Source organism: Hyla sarda, chromosome 2 (assembly GCF_029499605.1).
Source record: "Hyla sarda isolate aHylSar1 chromosome 2, aHylSar1.hap1, whole genome shotgun sequence".
NCBI lineage: Eukaryota > Metazoa > Chordata > Amphibia > Anura > Hylidae > Hyla > Hyla sarda.
The window spans coordinates 318,327,946-318,344,256 of NC_079190.1; the positions used below are offsets into that span (position 1 = coordinate 318,327,946).

At 38.5% G+C, this 16,311-nt stretch overlaps 1 protein-coding gene across 1 annotated transcript; it reads right to left on the bottom strand.

Annotated features, from left to right (window-relative positions):
• Positions 1-3,905: 3,905 nt before the first annotated feature.
• On the bottom strand, positions 3,906-14,761 carry LOC130357920 (gastricsin-like). The gene is made up of 9 exons (XM_056560674.1): positions 14,706-14,761; positions 11,930-12,086; positions 11,723-11,840; positions 10,754-10,872; positions 8,190-8,389; positions 6,838-6,945; positions 4,390-4,537; positions 4,190-4,288; positions 3,906-4,058 (listed from the first exon to the last, which is right to left on the bottom strand). The coding sequence occupies exons 1-9, from the start codon at positions 14,759-14,761 to the stop codon at positions 3,906-3,908; spliced, it is 1,158 nt and encodes a 385-aa protein (XP_056416649.1).
• Positions 14,762-16,311: the final 1,550 nt, after the last annotated feature.

The window sequence follows — 16,311 nt, forward strand, 5'->3', positions numbered from 1 at the left end:
AAGGGTATGTGGGAAAAACTCATATAGAACTAAGATGCCATGTCTTAGAGCATGTAGGAGATATCAAGAATAGAAGTGACAAAACCCTATCAAACATCTCCTTTCAGGCCATAGAAACATTAAAAATGAACATCAGAGGGGGCAATATTGATCAACAGCTCCTCCAAATGGAGGCAAGGTGGATATATCGATTAAAAACTGTCATTCCCTTTGGTCTTAATGATTCTTTATCGTTTGCATTATCTATCTAAACCCTATTCAGGATTTTCTTTCTCACTGGCTCCTGTTACTTTTTCCCAGTGTCCAGTTGCTCATTTATCAACCATTGGTGCCATAATACGCATCTTCAATATCAGGATGAGCTTGTCCCAAACCCATCTTTATTAATTTATTATATATTTTTTTCATCTCTCTTGGCCTGGGTTTCTAGTTGTCTCAATTCATATTACATTTGACCCCTAACTTCATCAACATTCATTTCCAATAAGGGCCACAATCTCAGCATTGCTGTATCCAATTTATTATCAATTAGCCAGTTTTCATTCATTCATTTTTTTATTCATTTATCTTTCCATACTAACACTCATCTAGTATTAGATATATTTATTTTATATATTTATTTTATATTTAATCCATCATACTTTTTCCTCACAGTCATCTCTGTTTCCTATTTAATTTATTCTATTTTATCCCCCCCCCCCTTTTTTTCATCACATTCACCTGTCATAAATGGAAGATCTGTGTTGTAGACCAATTTTATTAATCTTGTGGCCCCTTTCTCTATACGGTTTGGTGATTCCATCCTAGTTCCGGCATATTCGGGTTGGTCTTTAACTCTAGCACAGTCTAGAGCGCACACACCTAGGTGGAACGCAGCTTGCATTTGACCGCAACTTTAGTAACCTTAGTGTTGCGTAAACTCAGTGCAGCATATCACACTCCCGGAGATGGAAAGCACGGCACATTGATGTGCCACAATGGGCCATTTTAATGTTGGACATGCGGCATCAATTCAGCGTTGTCTCCGCGCTCAACTGCGGCCACCATCCTACCTTCCTCTTATACATCCTGGCACCAGGTCAGTACATGAAATGTATTGGCATGTGGATATAATTCATGCTGGCTTCACCAAGGGCTCGGTAGGCTATATTTTAAGGGATTAACCAGGAAAAAAACTTTTTTTTTATATATCAACTGGCTCCAGAAAGTTAAATAGATTTGTAAATTACTTCTATTAAAAAATCTTAATCCTTTCAGTACTTATGAGCTTCGGAAGTTAAGGTTGTTCTTTTCTGTCTAAGTGCTCTCTGATGACAAGTGTCTCGGGAACCGTCCAGTTTAGAAGAAAATTCCCATAGCAAACCTCTTCTAAACAGGGCATTTCCCGAGACACGTGTCATCAGAGAGCACTTAGACAGAAAAGAACAACCTTAATTTCAGAAGCTCATAAGGACTGACAGGATTAAAAAATTTTAATAGAAGTAATTTACAAATCTGTTTAACTTTCTGGAGCCAGTTGATATATATAAAAAAGTTTTTCATGGAATACCCCTTTAATGGGTATTCCTATGTGTTTCAGCTCACAAGCTGTATCTTGCTTGCTTGCTGGGTGCTATATCTATCCTCAGCACTCCTTCGGCACCAGGTCAGTAACCCCAGTCTTCTTTCCTGTCTGTGGTTCCTCATTTTTGCATTAATTTACAGAAGGGTCTTATTTTATTACAGCCCATAATACTACACTTGCTACCAGTAGGATGCATTATTGGCCCAGGTTGTATCTTTGCTAGTCCTTCCTTTTTGGTAAGGGGCATTTGGATTCTTATGTGATGATACATTGTTTCATTTTTTTGTTTTGGGGTCATTTATAAATATCTCCTTATATTTAATTCTCTAGGCCTTTTCATCTATAATTATGGTCTTTATCATAGACCTTCAAGTCTCTGTCATATAGGAACAAAGAAATGCTTTGGGTTGCCACATGTATAACAACTTGCTAAGATTGGTAAGCTGTTTTTTCCTGTCACGCTCCATCATGTGCAATATTATATTGCTATGTTTAGTGACATTGGCATTTATCTGTTCCTTTTACAGAACTCCTTACAGAAGTCCAACATAGGCTAACTTTGCACAAGGCTACATTGGTTTTATGCGTATCTCGCTCACACAATCAGCATTATATGTGAACCTACATGTGTAACCCATACTGTGTCATTTATCTTGTGACCTACCTCTGTGACTCAGTGATTTTTTCTGACATGACATTGACATTGACTGGGGCCTATATCTAACTCTACACATTAGATGGACTGACACCTACTAACCCAGTGTACTAACACTTTATAGTAGCCAAGTGTACTAATGCTGCATTAACATTTTTATTAACATCAATAAGTGTTTGTCTAGATTTATATGTATTTGTATTTGTATCTAGTGTTGAGCGCCATAGGCCATATTGCATAGGCGATATTTCGCCAATATATGGACGAATATTCTTCATATATTCGCTAAATTCGCATATTCGTAATATTCGCATTTTTTTTTCACATATGCGTTTTGCGTATGCGAAAATTACCATATGCGAAAATTTGCATATGCGAGAATTAGCATAAACGGAAATTTGCATATGCGGAAATTAGCATATGCTAATTTTTGCATATGCGAAAATTCGCACGCCAGTCTCACACAGTAGTATTAGAGCCTTCTTTACACCACACAAGCTGGAAGCAGAGAGGGATGATCACTGTGATGTGTACTGTGAAAAAAAAAAATATTCGCGAGCAACACTATTTGTATCCAATCGTGGTTTCCTCCTATTCCCTGGTGAGCCCATGCAACCAATGGGTGAAACGCGTTGGAAAGAGAGGTTCACCACTTCACTGTGTATATGTACCATTAAGTTTATTGTATTAAATTCCCTATCCCCGTTCCATACTTAGTTTTAGGAGTTCCTCCCTTAATTTAGGCAGGGCATATAGAATAGGTACTTACCTGTATCGTTTTCCCTATCACAGCAATTTATTGTGGTACACTATAAATTTTGTATCATCTTATCTTTCTCAAGTAAAAGTTACGTTTTGCTATATCAAGAGCCTAATTGGTGATTTTTTACGTGGATTTGCAATTAAATTTATATTTATTCACCAAGGGACACTTTATCAAGCTGGTCTTGGGAACCATACATCATTCCTCCAAGTGTTGTGTTACTTAGAAAATAAATTCAAAAAGAAAAGAAATTCCTCTGTAGCATACAGCAGCTGATAAGTACTGGAAGGATTAAGATTTTTAAATAGAAGTAATTGACAAGGAGTTCAAATGTGCTGTTTTTAACTAAAATAACTTACATCTCTGTACTGTACACCTATTTGCAGTATTTTTATTCTAAAATCCCTTTTGAATCATTGTTTTGTTTTGCTGTGATGCAGTCGTTTTGCTGTGGTGCAGAATCACAAGTTAATAGTGTCACAACAAGTTGCTGTGACCCTACAGCCTCATTTATATGGGCAGCTATGGGGCTCAGTGTTTAGCACTGTTGCCTTTCAGGGCTGTGTTCTCAGGTTTAAATCCCACCATACACAACATCTGCATGGATTTTGTATGCATTCCCTGGGTTTGTTTGGCTTTTCTCCCACATACCAAAACATACCAATCGGTGAATTTAGATTGTGAGCCCCAATGGGGGCATGGACCAATTTGAGTGATTACAAGTTCTGTACACTGCTGTGGCATATGTTGGTGCTATATCAATAGAGGTTATTTTTATTGGACTATTATTATTGTAGTTCTAAGTCAAACTGATGAGAGTAAGTATTAGAAAATGTGATATGCATACATTAATGTTAAAAAGTGTTTATTCTTCAATCTTCGATCAAGTATCATTTCCTGTTTGTGTTCTTTTTCTCAGATGTTTAAGCCATGGCAGCAAAGCCAACACGGTTATTGCCAAAGTCAAAAATAGAATAGTACTGCCGAAGAAACACATCCCCAAGAATCCATAGAGGCTGACCATTTCTAGAAGGCAGGTATGTGGACTCAAATCCAACAACACAATATCCATTAATCTGAAAAATACAAGGAGAAGTGATGCTTCCACAGTTAAAGCTACATGTTATTTTTACACACCTTAAAAGCTAAATTATTCATTGAGTACAAAAAGGTAAACTCTTGCATATTGGAAGAGATTCTATGATACCTGTAGAATGTATCCTGAAGGAGGAATGGAGAACTGGACTCCACTGATAGTAAAGCTGATCGGTGGCAGACTCTGTACATTGTTGCAGTTTACATAGTACTGTGCAGAGAAATGCAGAATATGGAAGCAATAGGTTTAGTACATAAACAGAATCTAAAAGGCTGTAATTCTAATATGAGAAAACAAAAAAACATTGTTACCTCTCCATCTTGCCCTTCCTGGGCACCAATATATTGCAATAGGTTTCCAAGGTATTGTTGTGGGATGGTAAGAAGAGGAGTTCCAGTATCCACAATGCCCTGGCAACCCTGATTGCACCAACCACTTGCCTGACCATTAACAGAGAACCTGCAGAAAAGGGGATAAAAGGTAAAATGAGTGGGAAAGCTTAAAAAAAATTGCCACTACCGAAAATCTAAGTATCCCAAAATATATTCATTATAAGCCTAAATGATAATGTAACATATGACGGTGTGGAGATGTGTCTATTTCTTGTCTCAGACAGATTAACTTTGATTTCTCAATTTGCTCTGCTAAAATGAAAAAACAATTGGTTGCTATGATATCTGTCATCTTTCATACATTAGACAAATTTGACAAAATACTAAATCTGGGACATAAAAAGTTTACCATGTAACTAACATTAAACAGGTGATATAAGGAAAATGGCTTGATCAGTGCACAGAATATGCAAATAAAATTGCTTTTTGAAAGGGAATGTGTCTCCTAAATATTGTTTCATTGTGATGAAATGTTTAAATGTTTCCTGTTTTTTTATTTTCTATTAGTCAATGATTATAATCTACACTGCTCAAAAATATTAAAAGGAACACTAAAATAACACATACCAGATCTGAATGAATGAACTAATTGTATGAAATACTTTTGTCTTTACATAGTTAAATGTGCCGACAACAAAATCACACAGAATTATCAATGGAAATCAAATTTATCAACCCATGGAGGTCTGGATATGGAGTCACACTCAAAATCAAATCACACTACAGGCTGATCCAACTTTGATGTAATGCCCGTAAAACAAGTAGTGTGTGTGGCCACCACGTGCCCGTATGACCTCCCTACAATGCCTGGGCATTCTCCTGATGAGGTGGCGGATGATCTCCTGAGGGATGTCCTCCCAGACCTGGACTAAGGCATCCGCCAACTCCTGAACAGTCTGTGGTGCAACGTGGCGTTGGTGGATGGAGCGAGACATGATGTCCCAGATGTGCTCAATCAGATTCAGGTCTGGGGAATGGGCGGGCCAGTGTCATGCATCAATGCCTTCTTCATGCAGGAACTGCTGACACACTCCAGCCACATGAGGTCTAGCATTATCTTGCATTAGGAGGAACCCAGGGCCAACCGCACCAGCATATATGGTCTATCAAAGGGTCTGAGGATTTCATCTCGGTACCTAATGGCAGTCAGGCTACCTCTGGCAAGCACATGGAGGCCTGTGCGGCTCCCGAAAAGAAATGCCACACCACACCATTACTGACCCACTGCCAAACCGGTCATGCTGGAGGATTTTGCAGGCAGCAGAATGTTCTCCGCAGCATCTCCAGACTCTGTCACGTCTCTCACATGTGCTCAGTGTGAACCTGCTTTCATCTGTGAAGAGCACAGGGCGCCAGTGGTGAATCTGCCAATCTTCGTGTTCTCTGGCAATGCCAAACATCCTGCACAGTGTTGGGCTGTAAGCACAACCCCCACCTGTGGATGGCGGGCCCTCATACCACCCTCATGGAGTCTGTTTCTGACCGTTTGCGTGGACACATGCACATTTGTGGCCTGCTGGAGGTCATTTTGCAGGGCTCTGGTAGTTCTCCTCCTGTTCCTTGGTTCACAAAGGCTGAGGTAGGAGTTCTGGTGCTGGGTTATTGCCCTCCTACAGCCTCCTCCATGTCTCCTGAATTACTGGCCTGTCTCCTGGTAGTGCCTCCATGCTCTGGAAACCACGGTGACAGACACAGCAAACCTTTTTGCCACAGCTCGCATTGATGTGCCATCCTGGATGAGCTGCACTACCTGAGCCACTTGTGTGGGTTGTAGACTCCATTTCATGCTACCACTAGAGTGAAAGCACTGCCAACTTTTAAAAGTGACCAAAACATCAGCCAGGAATCATAGGAACTGAGAAGTGGTCTGTGGTCACCACCTGCAGAAGCACTCCTTTATTGGGGTGTCTTGATAATTGCCTATAATTTCCACCTGTTGTCTGTTCCATTTTCACAACAGCATGTGAAATTGATTGTCGATCAGTGTTGCTTCCTTAGTGGACAGTGTGATTTCACAGAAGTGTGATTGACTTGGAGTTACATTGTGTTGTTTAAGTGTTCCCTTTATTTATTTTTGAGCAGTGTATATTCTGTAGAAAATTACATAGGTAACTCTTTTGTCTGGCCCTGCTCACATATATTGCAGCAGTCAGGTGTAGTCTGGAGATGGCTGATGTCTAAGGGAGAGTGCTCTGGGCATGTTCTGTGATATATATAATTTATAACGTATATGCACATAATGATAATAAATTTATATTTATTTATTTAGTCTAAATTTATGGTAATTATTTATTTTATTTTATCCAGACTAAAATTAGTTATATATAATTCAAAAGAGTTTATATTTTTAATGATACTCATACTCACTCATCAATAGCAATCTGCCAGTAGATCTGTTGAGTAACTGGAGCCCAAATAATCTGACCAGAATACAGGCTACTGTCCACTCCTCCAAGTATCACTTCTCCAGATTGCCTAGTAAAATAGCGCACATATTACAAATTGCATTTAGCCAAATAAATATAAACATGAATTTATATGCTTTTACACAATTTATAAATTATTTTTCAATAACCAGACACTTTTCCCCAATTTTGCACCCATTGTGAAAAAACGGCCTAACTGTTTTTAATACTTTTTATTGAGGACATGTTCCCACAACTACAATCAGTGCTAAATTGGCTGCAGAATTCCATACCAAATTCTTCATCTAAATTTGCAGTTTTGCATTAAAATCTTTTACTGATATCAATGGAAAATTCCACTCTGTAATAAGAAATCTGTTACATTGCAGATGTTTCAGCACAGAAAAAAGTGATATTTAATGTTTGTAAAAAAAAAAATATATATATATACATTATAAATTTTTTTTCATTTTCTTTAAAAATAGACAGTAAAAAAGTGATATTTAATGTTTGTAAAAAAAAAAATATATATATATATATATATATATATATATATATATATATATATATTGTTTATTTTTTTTTCATTCTAGAAATGGGATAATTGACGCAAAATAAAGGGGTATACAGGTTTACACCCAGCAATCACAGATTGGTCTCTGTCTGCTATGTAGAGAGTGCAAATTAGAGGAAAAATAAGGGGTCTAATACAAGTGCTGCTGTTAGGTAGGCATAAATAATTTCCAAACCACCACAAGACATAAAGATTTATTCAAGGTAAAAAATGCACAGCTCGTTTCGGCACCTGCTTGCACCTTCCTAAGGTCCAACAGTTGGCAAGTGTTTGCGTCCTGTCAGAAGTCCGGGTGCTGTGTTGGAAAACACCCTAGGGTAAGTGGAGAAGGGCCTCGAGCTGCATACTGCATACAAAAAATCTTGTTTATTTTTGAGTTGCGATCAAGACACAGTCTGACCCAGTAAGGTCAGTACAGCACCATTGGTGTGGTGGCGGGTTAATAATATCTCGCAGTATTACACCAGGGAGTGCCCTGGCGTTTCTCTCCTTTTTTCCTTTCTCCTGCTATGTAGGCTAGAAATGAAAAGGCAGAGATGGTTATAACTAAATGCTTCTCTTGGAAACTCTAATAGACATATGCCACAGGGGGGTTATAGCAGATATTAAAAGGGAAAACATGACAATATGGGCAAATGAACAAAACAGGACCACTGACAGCAATGGATTAGAGAATCACTTAACAAACACTCCAGGGAAGATAACATTGAATTTTTTTTTTTTTTTGCGCTACTGCTCACCCAGTGAGATAAAAACTGAAGACTGGTTGTGGAATAAGATTTTGCTGTATTAACCCCTGCACAGCAGTTGTAGCACCTCCGGCAGACATTGATTGATAGGCCATTCCAAAAATCCCATCAAATTTAGCATAATAAAAGAAGCTGCTTGGCTCCGTGACACTCAGACCAAATTCTTGATTTTGAATAGATAGGCCTTGTACCTAGAACATAGAATAAATATAAACTGGCATTTGAGTGTCCATGTTATAAGTTATAAGGCATGTTATAAGTACCCTATTAAAAATTTAAAATACAATAAATGTATTGAGCAAATCAACTGAAAACTGTTTAAGGGTACAGTATCCTGCACATATTTGATGCACAGGATTTGAAGCTGAAGATTTCAATTCTGAGACTTCAATATTGATGGTCTATCCTGGGGGCCTACTCTCAGGATAGCCTACCTACAATGTAATAAAAAAAAATACCCTATAATGAGAAATAAATGTGAATTTTAGATTTTTTCATACCGCAAATTAATTAAAAAGGAAAAACTAAAAATTCCTGTGAGTACTTGGGAGAAAGTTCCAAAGGTCAACATCACTGCAGCACTCCAACAATCTTGGCTTTATGGCAGAGTGGCCGCAAAGAAGCCTCTTCTCCATAAAAAGACACATGAAAACCCACCTGGAGTTTTCTAAAAAAAAAAAAAAAAAAAAGCTGATGGAACTAAGATTGAACTTTTTTTTTAACCATAATTCTAATTGGAATCTCTGGATAAAACCAGGCACTGCCCCCTACCTGCCCATTACCATCCCTACAGTGAAGCATGGTGGGGCAGCATGATGCTGTGAGGGTGTTTTTCAGTGGCTGAAACAGGGAGACTGGTCAGGGTTAAAGGAAGCTGAATGGAGCAGTACAGAGAGATTATTAATGGAAATCTGACCAAAAGTTGTCTGGACCTCAGAACTGAACCAAAGGTTCCAACAAGACAATGACCCCAAGCACACAGCAAAGACAACATAACAGTGGCTTATGGACAACTCTGTGAATATCCTTTAGTGGCCCAGCCAGAGCCCTGACTTGAACATAATTTTTAATCTCTGGAGAGAGACCTGAAAATGGCTGTCCATCAATGGTCCCCATCCAACCTGAGCTTAGGAGGATCTACAGAGAAAAATGGCATAAATCCCCCTAATCCAGGGGTACAAGCCTTGTGGCATTTTACCCATGAAGACTGGAGGCTTTAATTGCTGCCAAATTTAATAATATATTTTAGTTTTTTAATAAAGTAGCAAAAATATCTAACATTTTGGAAGGAATTTAATAAGACTGTGTGTTTTATACGCTAGTCTTAAGTAATTCCCCACCAGTGTAAGATTGCACTGGATTTATCAGAAATCTACTTTAGCTCAGAGCTGGTGTAGATTTCCACTACAATTTACACCTACAAGCAGGAATAAACTGTGGTAAATTTAGTGCATGGAGTGGCCATGCCCCATTTTGCTAAACCATTCCCCTTCACACAAAGTCATGCCCACTTGGCGAGTGCTGCGAAAATCAACTAATTGTTAACCTTTCAGACGATCTCCATCAGGAAAATACTTTTATAAATTCCCCCACCCCCCTGTCTGCTTTCGCTTTGTCATTATGGGGTATTAAGTGCGATTTGATGGGAAAAGAAAAATGTAAAAGGGTGTAAAGATCTTTTGAATGCACTGTATATAAGATTTATCAGGGTGTGACTTACCACCCCCCCCCCCCCCCAATCCGCTGATTGAAGAGGCTGCGGCACTTCGAGTAAATATTACTTGAGTTGCAATACCAAGCATGGCTGCTACCTAATGAACACAGCACCTGCCAAAGTGCTAATCAGCAGTAGCCAGAATCCAACCAGTACTGAATATTTGATATTGGTGGCCTATCCAATACCAGTATCCAGTACTCTAATCACTTGTGGGGAAAAGTAAATACCTCCATATCAAATATTACTATTCTTTGCAAATCTGTGTTTCGTGAAAGATATTGGAGTTTTTTTTTCATGCATGAACTGTTGAAAACAAGAAGAAATGAGGAAAATCACTCCAGACAGAGTTATAAAACCTTTCCTGTTACTGTAAGATTACATTAAAGCAATTAGCTCCAAATAGAACACATGAATGGCTGAGAAATAACACATAACCAAAATCCTGCATATATCCTAAAGTATATCAATGTATCTAAACTGAGTTGTATGTACTTCTGTACTGGGATATGATAAACAATTGAGGTTATAATACTAAAATATCTATTTAACATGCCCCCTGTTGACTTTGGTATGGTGTTGCCATGGACCAAAACTAAAAAAAAATCTAAATTAACAAATACATCAGTATCTTCATATATATATATATATATATATATATATATATATATATATATACATATATGCAGATATGAGACTGTCACTTTCTATGGCGTATGGGAAGTAAATATTGTGGTATTTGGTGAGCTGAATCCACAGAATATCTCCATAATAACATACACCTGACTTAGACTTTAAGTCCTTACACAGAAATAACTGTAATACATGCATGGATACTCACAGTCACTGTGTCATAACCCAAAACTCCAGTCATGCTGCCACTCCCATAGGACATTGAAAACTGTTGGTTATTGGTGCTATAAGTAGATGACTGTCCCGGATTAAACAGTGGGTGATTGGCTAATGATTGAGGAAATACATATTAGTGTAATGCAGAAATGACGAAGGCATCTTCAATAAAAATATTTCCCATTACATATTAAAAACATGCTCGTTTGTAATGAAAGATTCAGAATAAATGTTGAGCATATAACCGGATCATTCATAGGTCATTCTCTTCCATAATTGTCTTCAGCCCATCGGCACGGCGAGATTTGCTGCCAACAAACAATAATTTTAGTGGCCAATAAGAAAAGCTGTCAGCATCCTCATTGGCTTATCAATGGGAATTTCACCCAATAATTGCCCTGTATAAAGGGCATTAAAAAGAATCTGTCATCAGTGTCACCCACACCAACCTGTTGATTTAGGCAGCAGGCTTGGTGCATGAGCGCTCTAGGAGCATGTTGATGTCACCACTGTTACTTCTTAAAGGCTACTTACAGCCGGACAGAGTGAGGAGGTTGCAGCAATGACATTAGCTTGCTCCTGTGAGCCACCTGTGCTCCAAGTCTGCTGCCTGAATAAGATATTAGGCGAACAGGACCCAAAATCAGGGGTAGGTACATTTTGTTATCATCAGTGTCCCCCGCACTACCAGCCTGTACCAACAGGTTAGTGTGGCGGACACTGATGACAGATTACCTGTAAGTGTGTCCCCAGCCACTTTGATTCTGGTAAATTATAATTACACAGTCAGTAACATTTTCCATAAAAACCCCAGAAGTACAATTGTTTGCACAATTTGCATAATAAGAGATTTCCTATTATATAAAATTAGAATGTCAGGATTTTGGAGACATCATATTTCCCTGTAGACAAAATGTAAACCACATCCAAGCGTTACAACAGTTAACTACATGCTACCTACTGCAGGCTGGACTTTGACAGTATGTAGAGGCGACCCAAAGATTGGAAGAACCAGTATCAAAGGCAACTAGGAAGTTCTGAGGTGGTGTTCCAATGCTGATCTCACCAAAGTAATAATTCTAGAAAAGATAAGCAATAACACATACTCAAGCAATGCTGACATGTCAACTGTTGTATTACTCAAGGCAGTTGTACTAAGCAGACATACATTCAAGTACATGGGTTCATAGACCACTCCAAAGTTGTTTTGACTATTTAGATTGTACTTTATAGCTGGTTCTTTCACATGAGTCTTCACAAAGTCGTTCAGGATTCCTTTATCCCTCATGGTTTCCCTTATGGATTTAAGTCTCTTTAATGGGACCCTTGAATAGAAAAGATACATTGGTGTCTTGTTATCCAAAATACTTGCCTATGTTCTTATTTTGAGAGGATAACAACTATTTGGGAAATAAGCACTATAAAAACAGAACTACATCGGTCCTCAGGTTGAGTGCGGTATTACAACTTGGCTCTATTCACTTTAATGAAACTAAGCTGCAATAACTTGAGGACAGGTGTGGCTCTGTTATATGCAGAAATCAGCTCGGTTTTTCCTATGAACACCATTTTACAGTTTATGTTAAGACAAAGGCTACAGAAAAAGTTCATACATTACATTATTTGTTTGTACTGATCATGAGTTCTCTAGTCTTTAAAGGAGATGTGTCATAGTGAAAATTGTATCCCCTATCCGCAGGATAGAGGTTAAGTTTTAGATCTTGGGGGGTCCGACCGCTTGGACCCCCCACAATGTCTTGTACGGGGCCCCAGCTCTCCCTAAGAGCAGCGCATCATGACCCCCAACTATCCCCTGCTCTCCTATAGAGAAGATGTATGGAGGGGGCATGGCGGCCCCTACTTCGGGCACGGGGTCCCTGTGGTCAGCCCGCTTGCTATCTAAAACTTATCCCCTATCCTGTGGAAAGGGATAAGTTTTTCACTATGAGACTTCTTCTTTAAAGGGGTTATCCACAATAAGGTGATTATCATATGTACCTGCCAGACAGTAATGGACATCTGCGCTTGTCTTTGGGCTAAATGGCTATGTTGTGAGATTACCATAACAATGTGGCTAGCTTTTTGTGAACTGGTATTTCCTGTTTGACTTTTCTTTTTTTTACTACAAATCCCACAATTCCATTTTCCTTCATCCCACACATCAGCCATCCCACCCATTGAAACATAAATTAGCTGCATCCATTCAAAAACCTGTGGTTTTCGATCAGGGTGCCTACAGCTGTTGAATTAGTTGCAGATTGATCTCTCTCCCAACAAGCGATCCCTCCAACCAATGAAGCAGACAGGCTCCCTGTCGTCAGCTGACTAGTGAGTCAGGTATTGGCCGCATTGGAAGCTGGGAAAAATCTGAAACAACAGTCATTTTGTATGCTGTTAGAAATAAATATTGGGGTGAAAATCACATGAGAATTGTGAGAAAACAATCAAACACAGGTACAGACACTATATTATGAACTACACTAACTTTACAGCCCTTGTAGCATAGTCAAATAAAAAAAAACTCCTGGAATACCCCTTTAAGCTCTAAGCAGTAGTTACAACTCTGTTGGTTACTATTATAAGCAGCATATTAATAGACTTATGTCTTATCTGAGCCACTATAAAGAAGAGGAAGTTTAATCTCTTACTACACAGTCACTGGGGTAAAGACAAGCTCTGTACATACGCAGAAACCCATAGGACTGTCATCTTGTAACTTATGTACATCCTCTATAGACTGTAGCACGGTACAGTCTATAGAGGATGTGCATAAGTTACAAGATGACTTGGATAGACTAATTGTCTGGGCATCCACTTGGCAAATGAGGTTCAATGTGGATAAATGTAAAGTTATGCATCTGGGAACTAATAACATGCATGCATCGTATGTCTTAGGGGGGATTAAACTGGCAGAGTCACTGGTAGAGAAGGATCTGGGTGTACTTGTAGATCACAGACTACAGAATAGCATGCAATGTCAGGCTGCTGCTTCCAAAGCCGGCAGGATATTGTCATGTATAAAAAGAGGCATGGACTCAAGGGACAAGGACATAATACTCCCCCTTTATAAAGCATTGGTACGGCCTCACCTGGAATATGCTGTCCAGTTTTGGTCGCCTGTCCATAAAAGGGACACTGCGGAGTTGGAAAGGGTGCAGAGACGTGCAACTAAACTAATTTGGGGCATGGAACATTTTAGCTACGAGGAGCAATTAAAGGAGTTACAATTGTTTAGTCTTGAGAAGAGACGTTTAAGGGGGGATATGATAAACATATATAAGTATATAAATGGCCCATACAAAAAATATGGAGAAAAACTGCTCCAGGTTAAACCCCCCAAAGGACGAGAGGGCACTCCCTCCGTCTGGAGAAGAAAAGGTTTAGTCTAAAGGGGCGACACGCCTTCTTTACCATAAGAACTGTGAACTTATGGAACAGTCTACCTCAGGAACTGGTCACAGCAGGAACAATTAATAGCTTTAAAACAGGGTTAGATACATTCCTGGAACAAAATAACATCAATGCTTATGCAGAATTATAAAACAACGTCCCTTCCCCTTATCCCCTTACACCCTTCCCTTCAATTCCCTGGTTGAACTTGATGGACGTATGTCTTTTTTCAGCCATACTAACTATGTAACTATGTAACTGTCATTGCAGCTGTAACTTAGTACAAGATAAATACAAAATACATAAATAATACATTTGTAAGGCCACTTTCACAGAGCAGTATTTAATCAGTATTTGGCATCAATATATTATATTCGTACTCAATGTACGTTCTACTCTAGGTTTTTGGTTTTTAAAAACTGATGTAAAATACTGACCAAAATATTGCCAAAATATCTTAAAGTGGCCTAAATTTACTCCAAAAACAGCCAAAAATGTAAAGCTGTATTTAGAGTGTTCCTTGCCATTTTATACCTCTTTATTAATATACGCACCTTACTTGACCCTCAGACAGATGGAGGGAAAGGCATAAAAGCATTAACCACTTCATGTTGATATCTTCTAGCTCAGCGCTGTGTGGGTAAGTTTGTTCACATATTTCCTTTTATATAGTAAGACAGTACTGTGGCAATAAATGTTTTCCAAACTCCTTGTTTCTTATCAGTTGTTTATGAGTTCTAATACTGAATCAAAATTTGTATTTTAAAGTCATACAGATAAGAACCACTTGCTACTAGGAAAACCAAACATAACTGCTATGGAAAAGCTTAAACATACCTGTACTTTCAAAATAAATTTTAAATCCTGTATGGTATGTTACATTAAACCCTCAGATTGGTGGCAAGGTGATTTTAATGTGCTTATTGCTGATATTGAGCCTGTGAGAGTCCTTTCCATGGTACATTTTTATTATTAATCGTTCTCTGTTTGCTACCAGTACTCACAACTTGACTTTCTTTCTCTTGCTTCTCTGGCCGATTAGAGGACAACACTAGTTTTAAACCCACTTCCTTTCTGCCATGACAAAGTCCTGGAGAATTAAATTAAACTAGAGCACAGAACTAAACTGTCTGACGCTGGGCTGGGAGATGATTTATGAGCTATTAAATGGAGTGATGATGTTCGGAATGACCATTTGATAGTGACCATTTGGTAAGAAGCACTTTGTAGGCTGCTTTTTATTTTATATATTATATCGTATATATTTATCTTATATATTATCGTAAAGGCATTTAACTATAAAGATTATATGTAACACAGTTCACAGAAAAGAAAAAAATTGAGAAAATGAAGCAAAAAATTGACCCACATATTCCAGAAAAGACCAACACATGGCAATCAGAAACAAGGAAGATGCAATTCTAAAAAGTAAACGAACAGCCTTGCATGTGTAAAAATTTAAAGAAAGTGTTATTTTCACGTTTAAGTGTGTCAATTCCTGTTCCCTATTTAGTCCTTTCACTTTTAACCCCTTAAGGACCAATTTTGACACTTTCCCATTCACTTGCTTTTAAAATTATCAACATAAATATGTACAAAATGTAATAAAAAAAATGGCCACTAGGTGGAACTGTTCTGTTCCCTGCCACAATTAATACAGTCAGTGTCACTATCACACCCTATTGGTCCAGCTAAGATGCTAGAGAGAGTGTGATGGTGCAAGGGTTAAGGCCCCCAGACTTCTGGGTATCCACTACTAGTCCCAGCAAGTCACCAAATTAACCCTTAATGTTGTATTCCCCAGGAGATATCAGTCCTTGGATGGCAGTTCCAGCTGTAGGACTTTGTCTCATGTCACTCAGCTCTTCTGCACGGGCATCATACTCCACAAGATCAGCAATAAGTTGTTCCTTGTTCTTTCCTGCAGTAGGGATGTCCTTTTCTTGGCACATTAGCTCCAGTGCAGGCTTCGACTGCTTGCAATATGCCTCCATATTTCCGAGATGAGACAGAGGAGGTAAAACAGGAGATGGGGAGGACAGAACTGTCTTGCACTCTTTTTGTATGTCTTTTAAACCAGCACTGAGCTCTGTCTTTGAAATTTACACACAAGAATATGTATGCAATTTCTTTTTTAGTGCTAAGATTTCCTTACAGGTA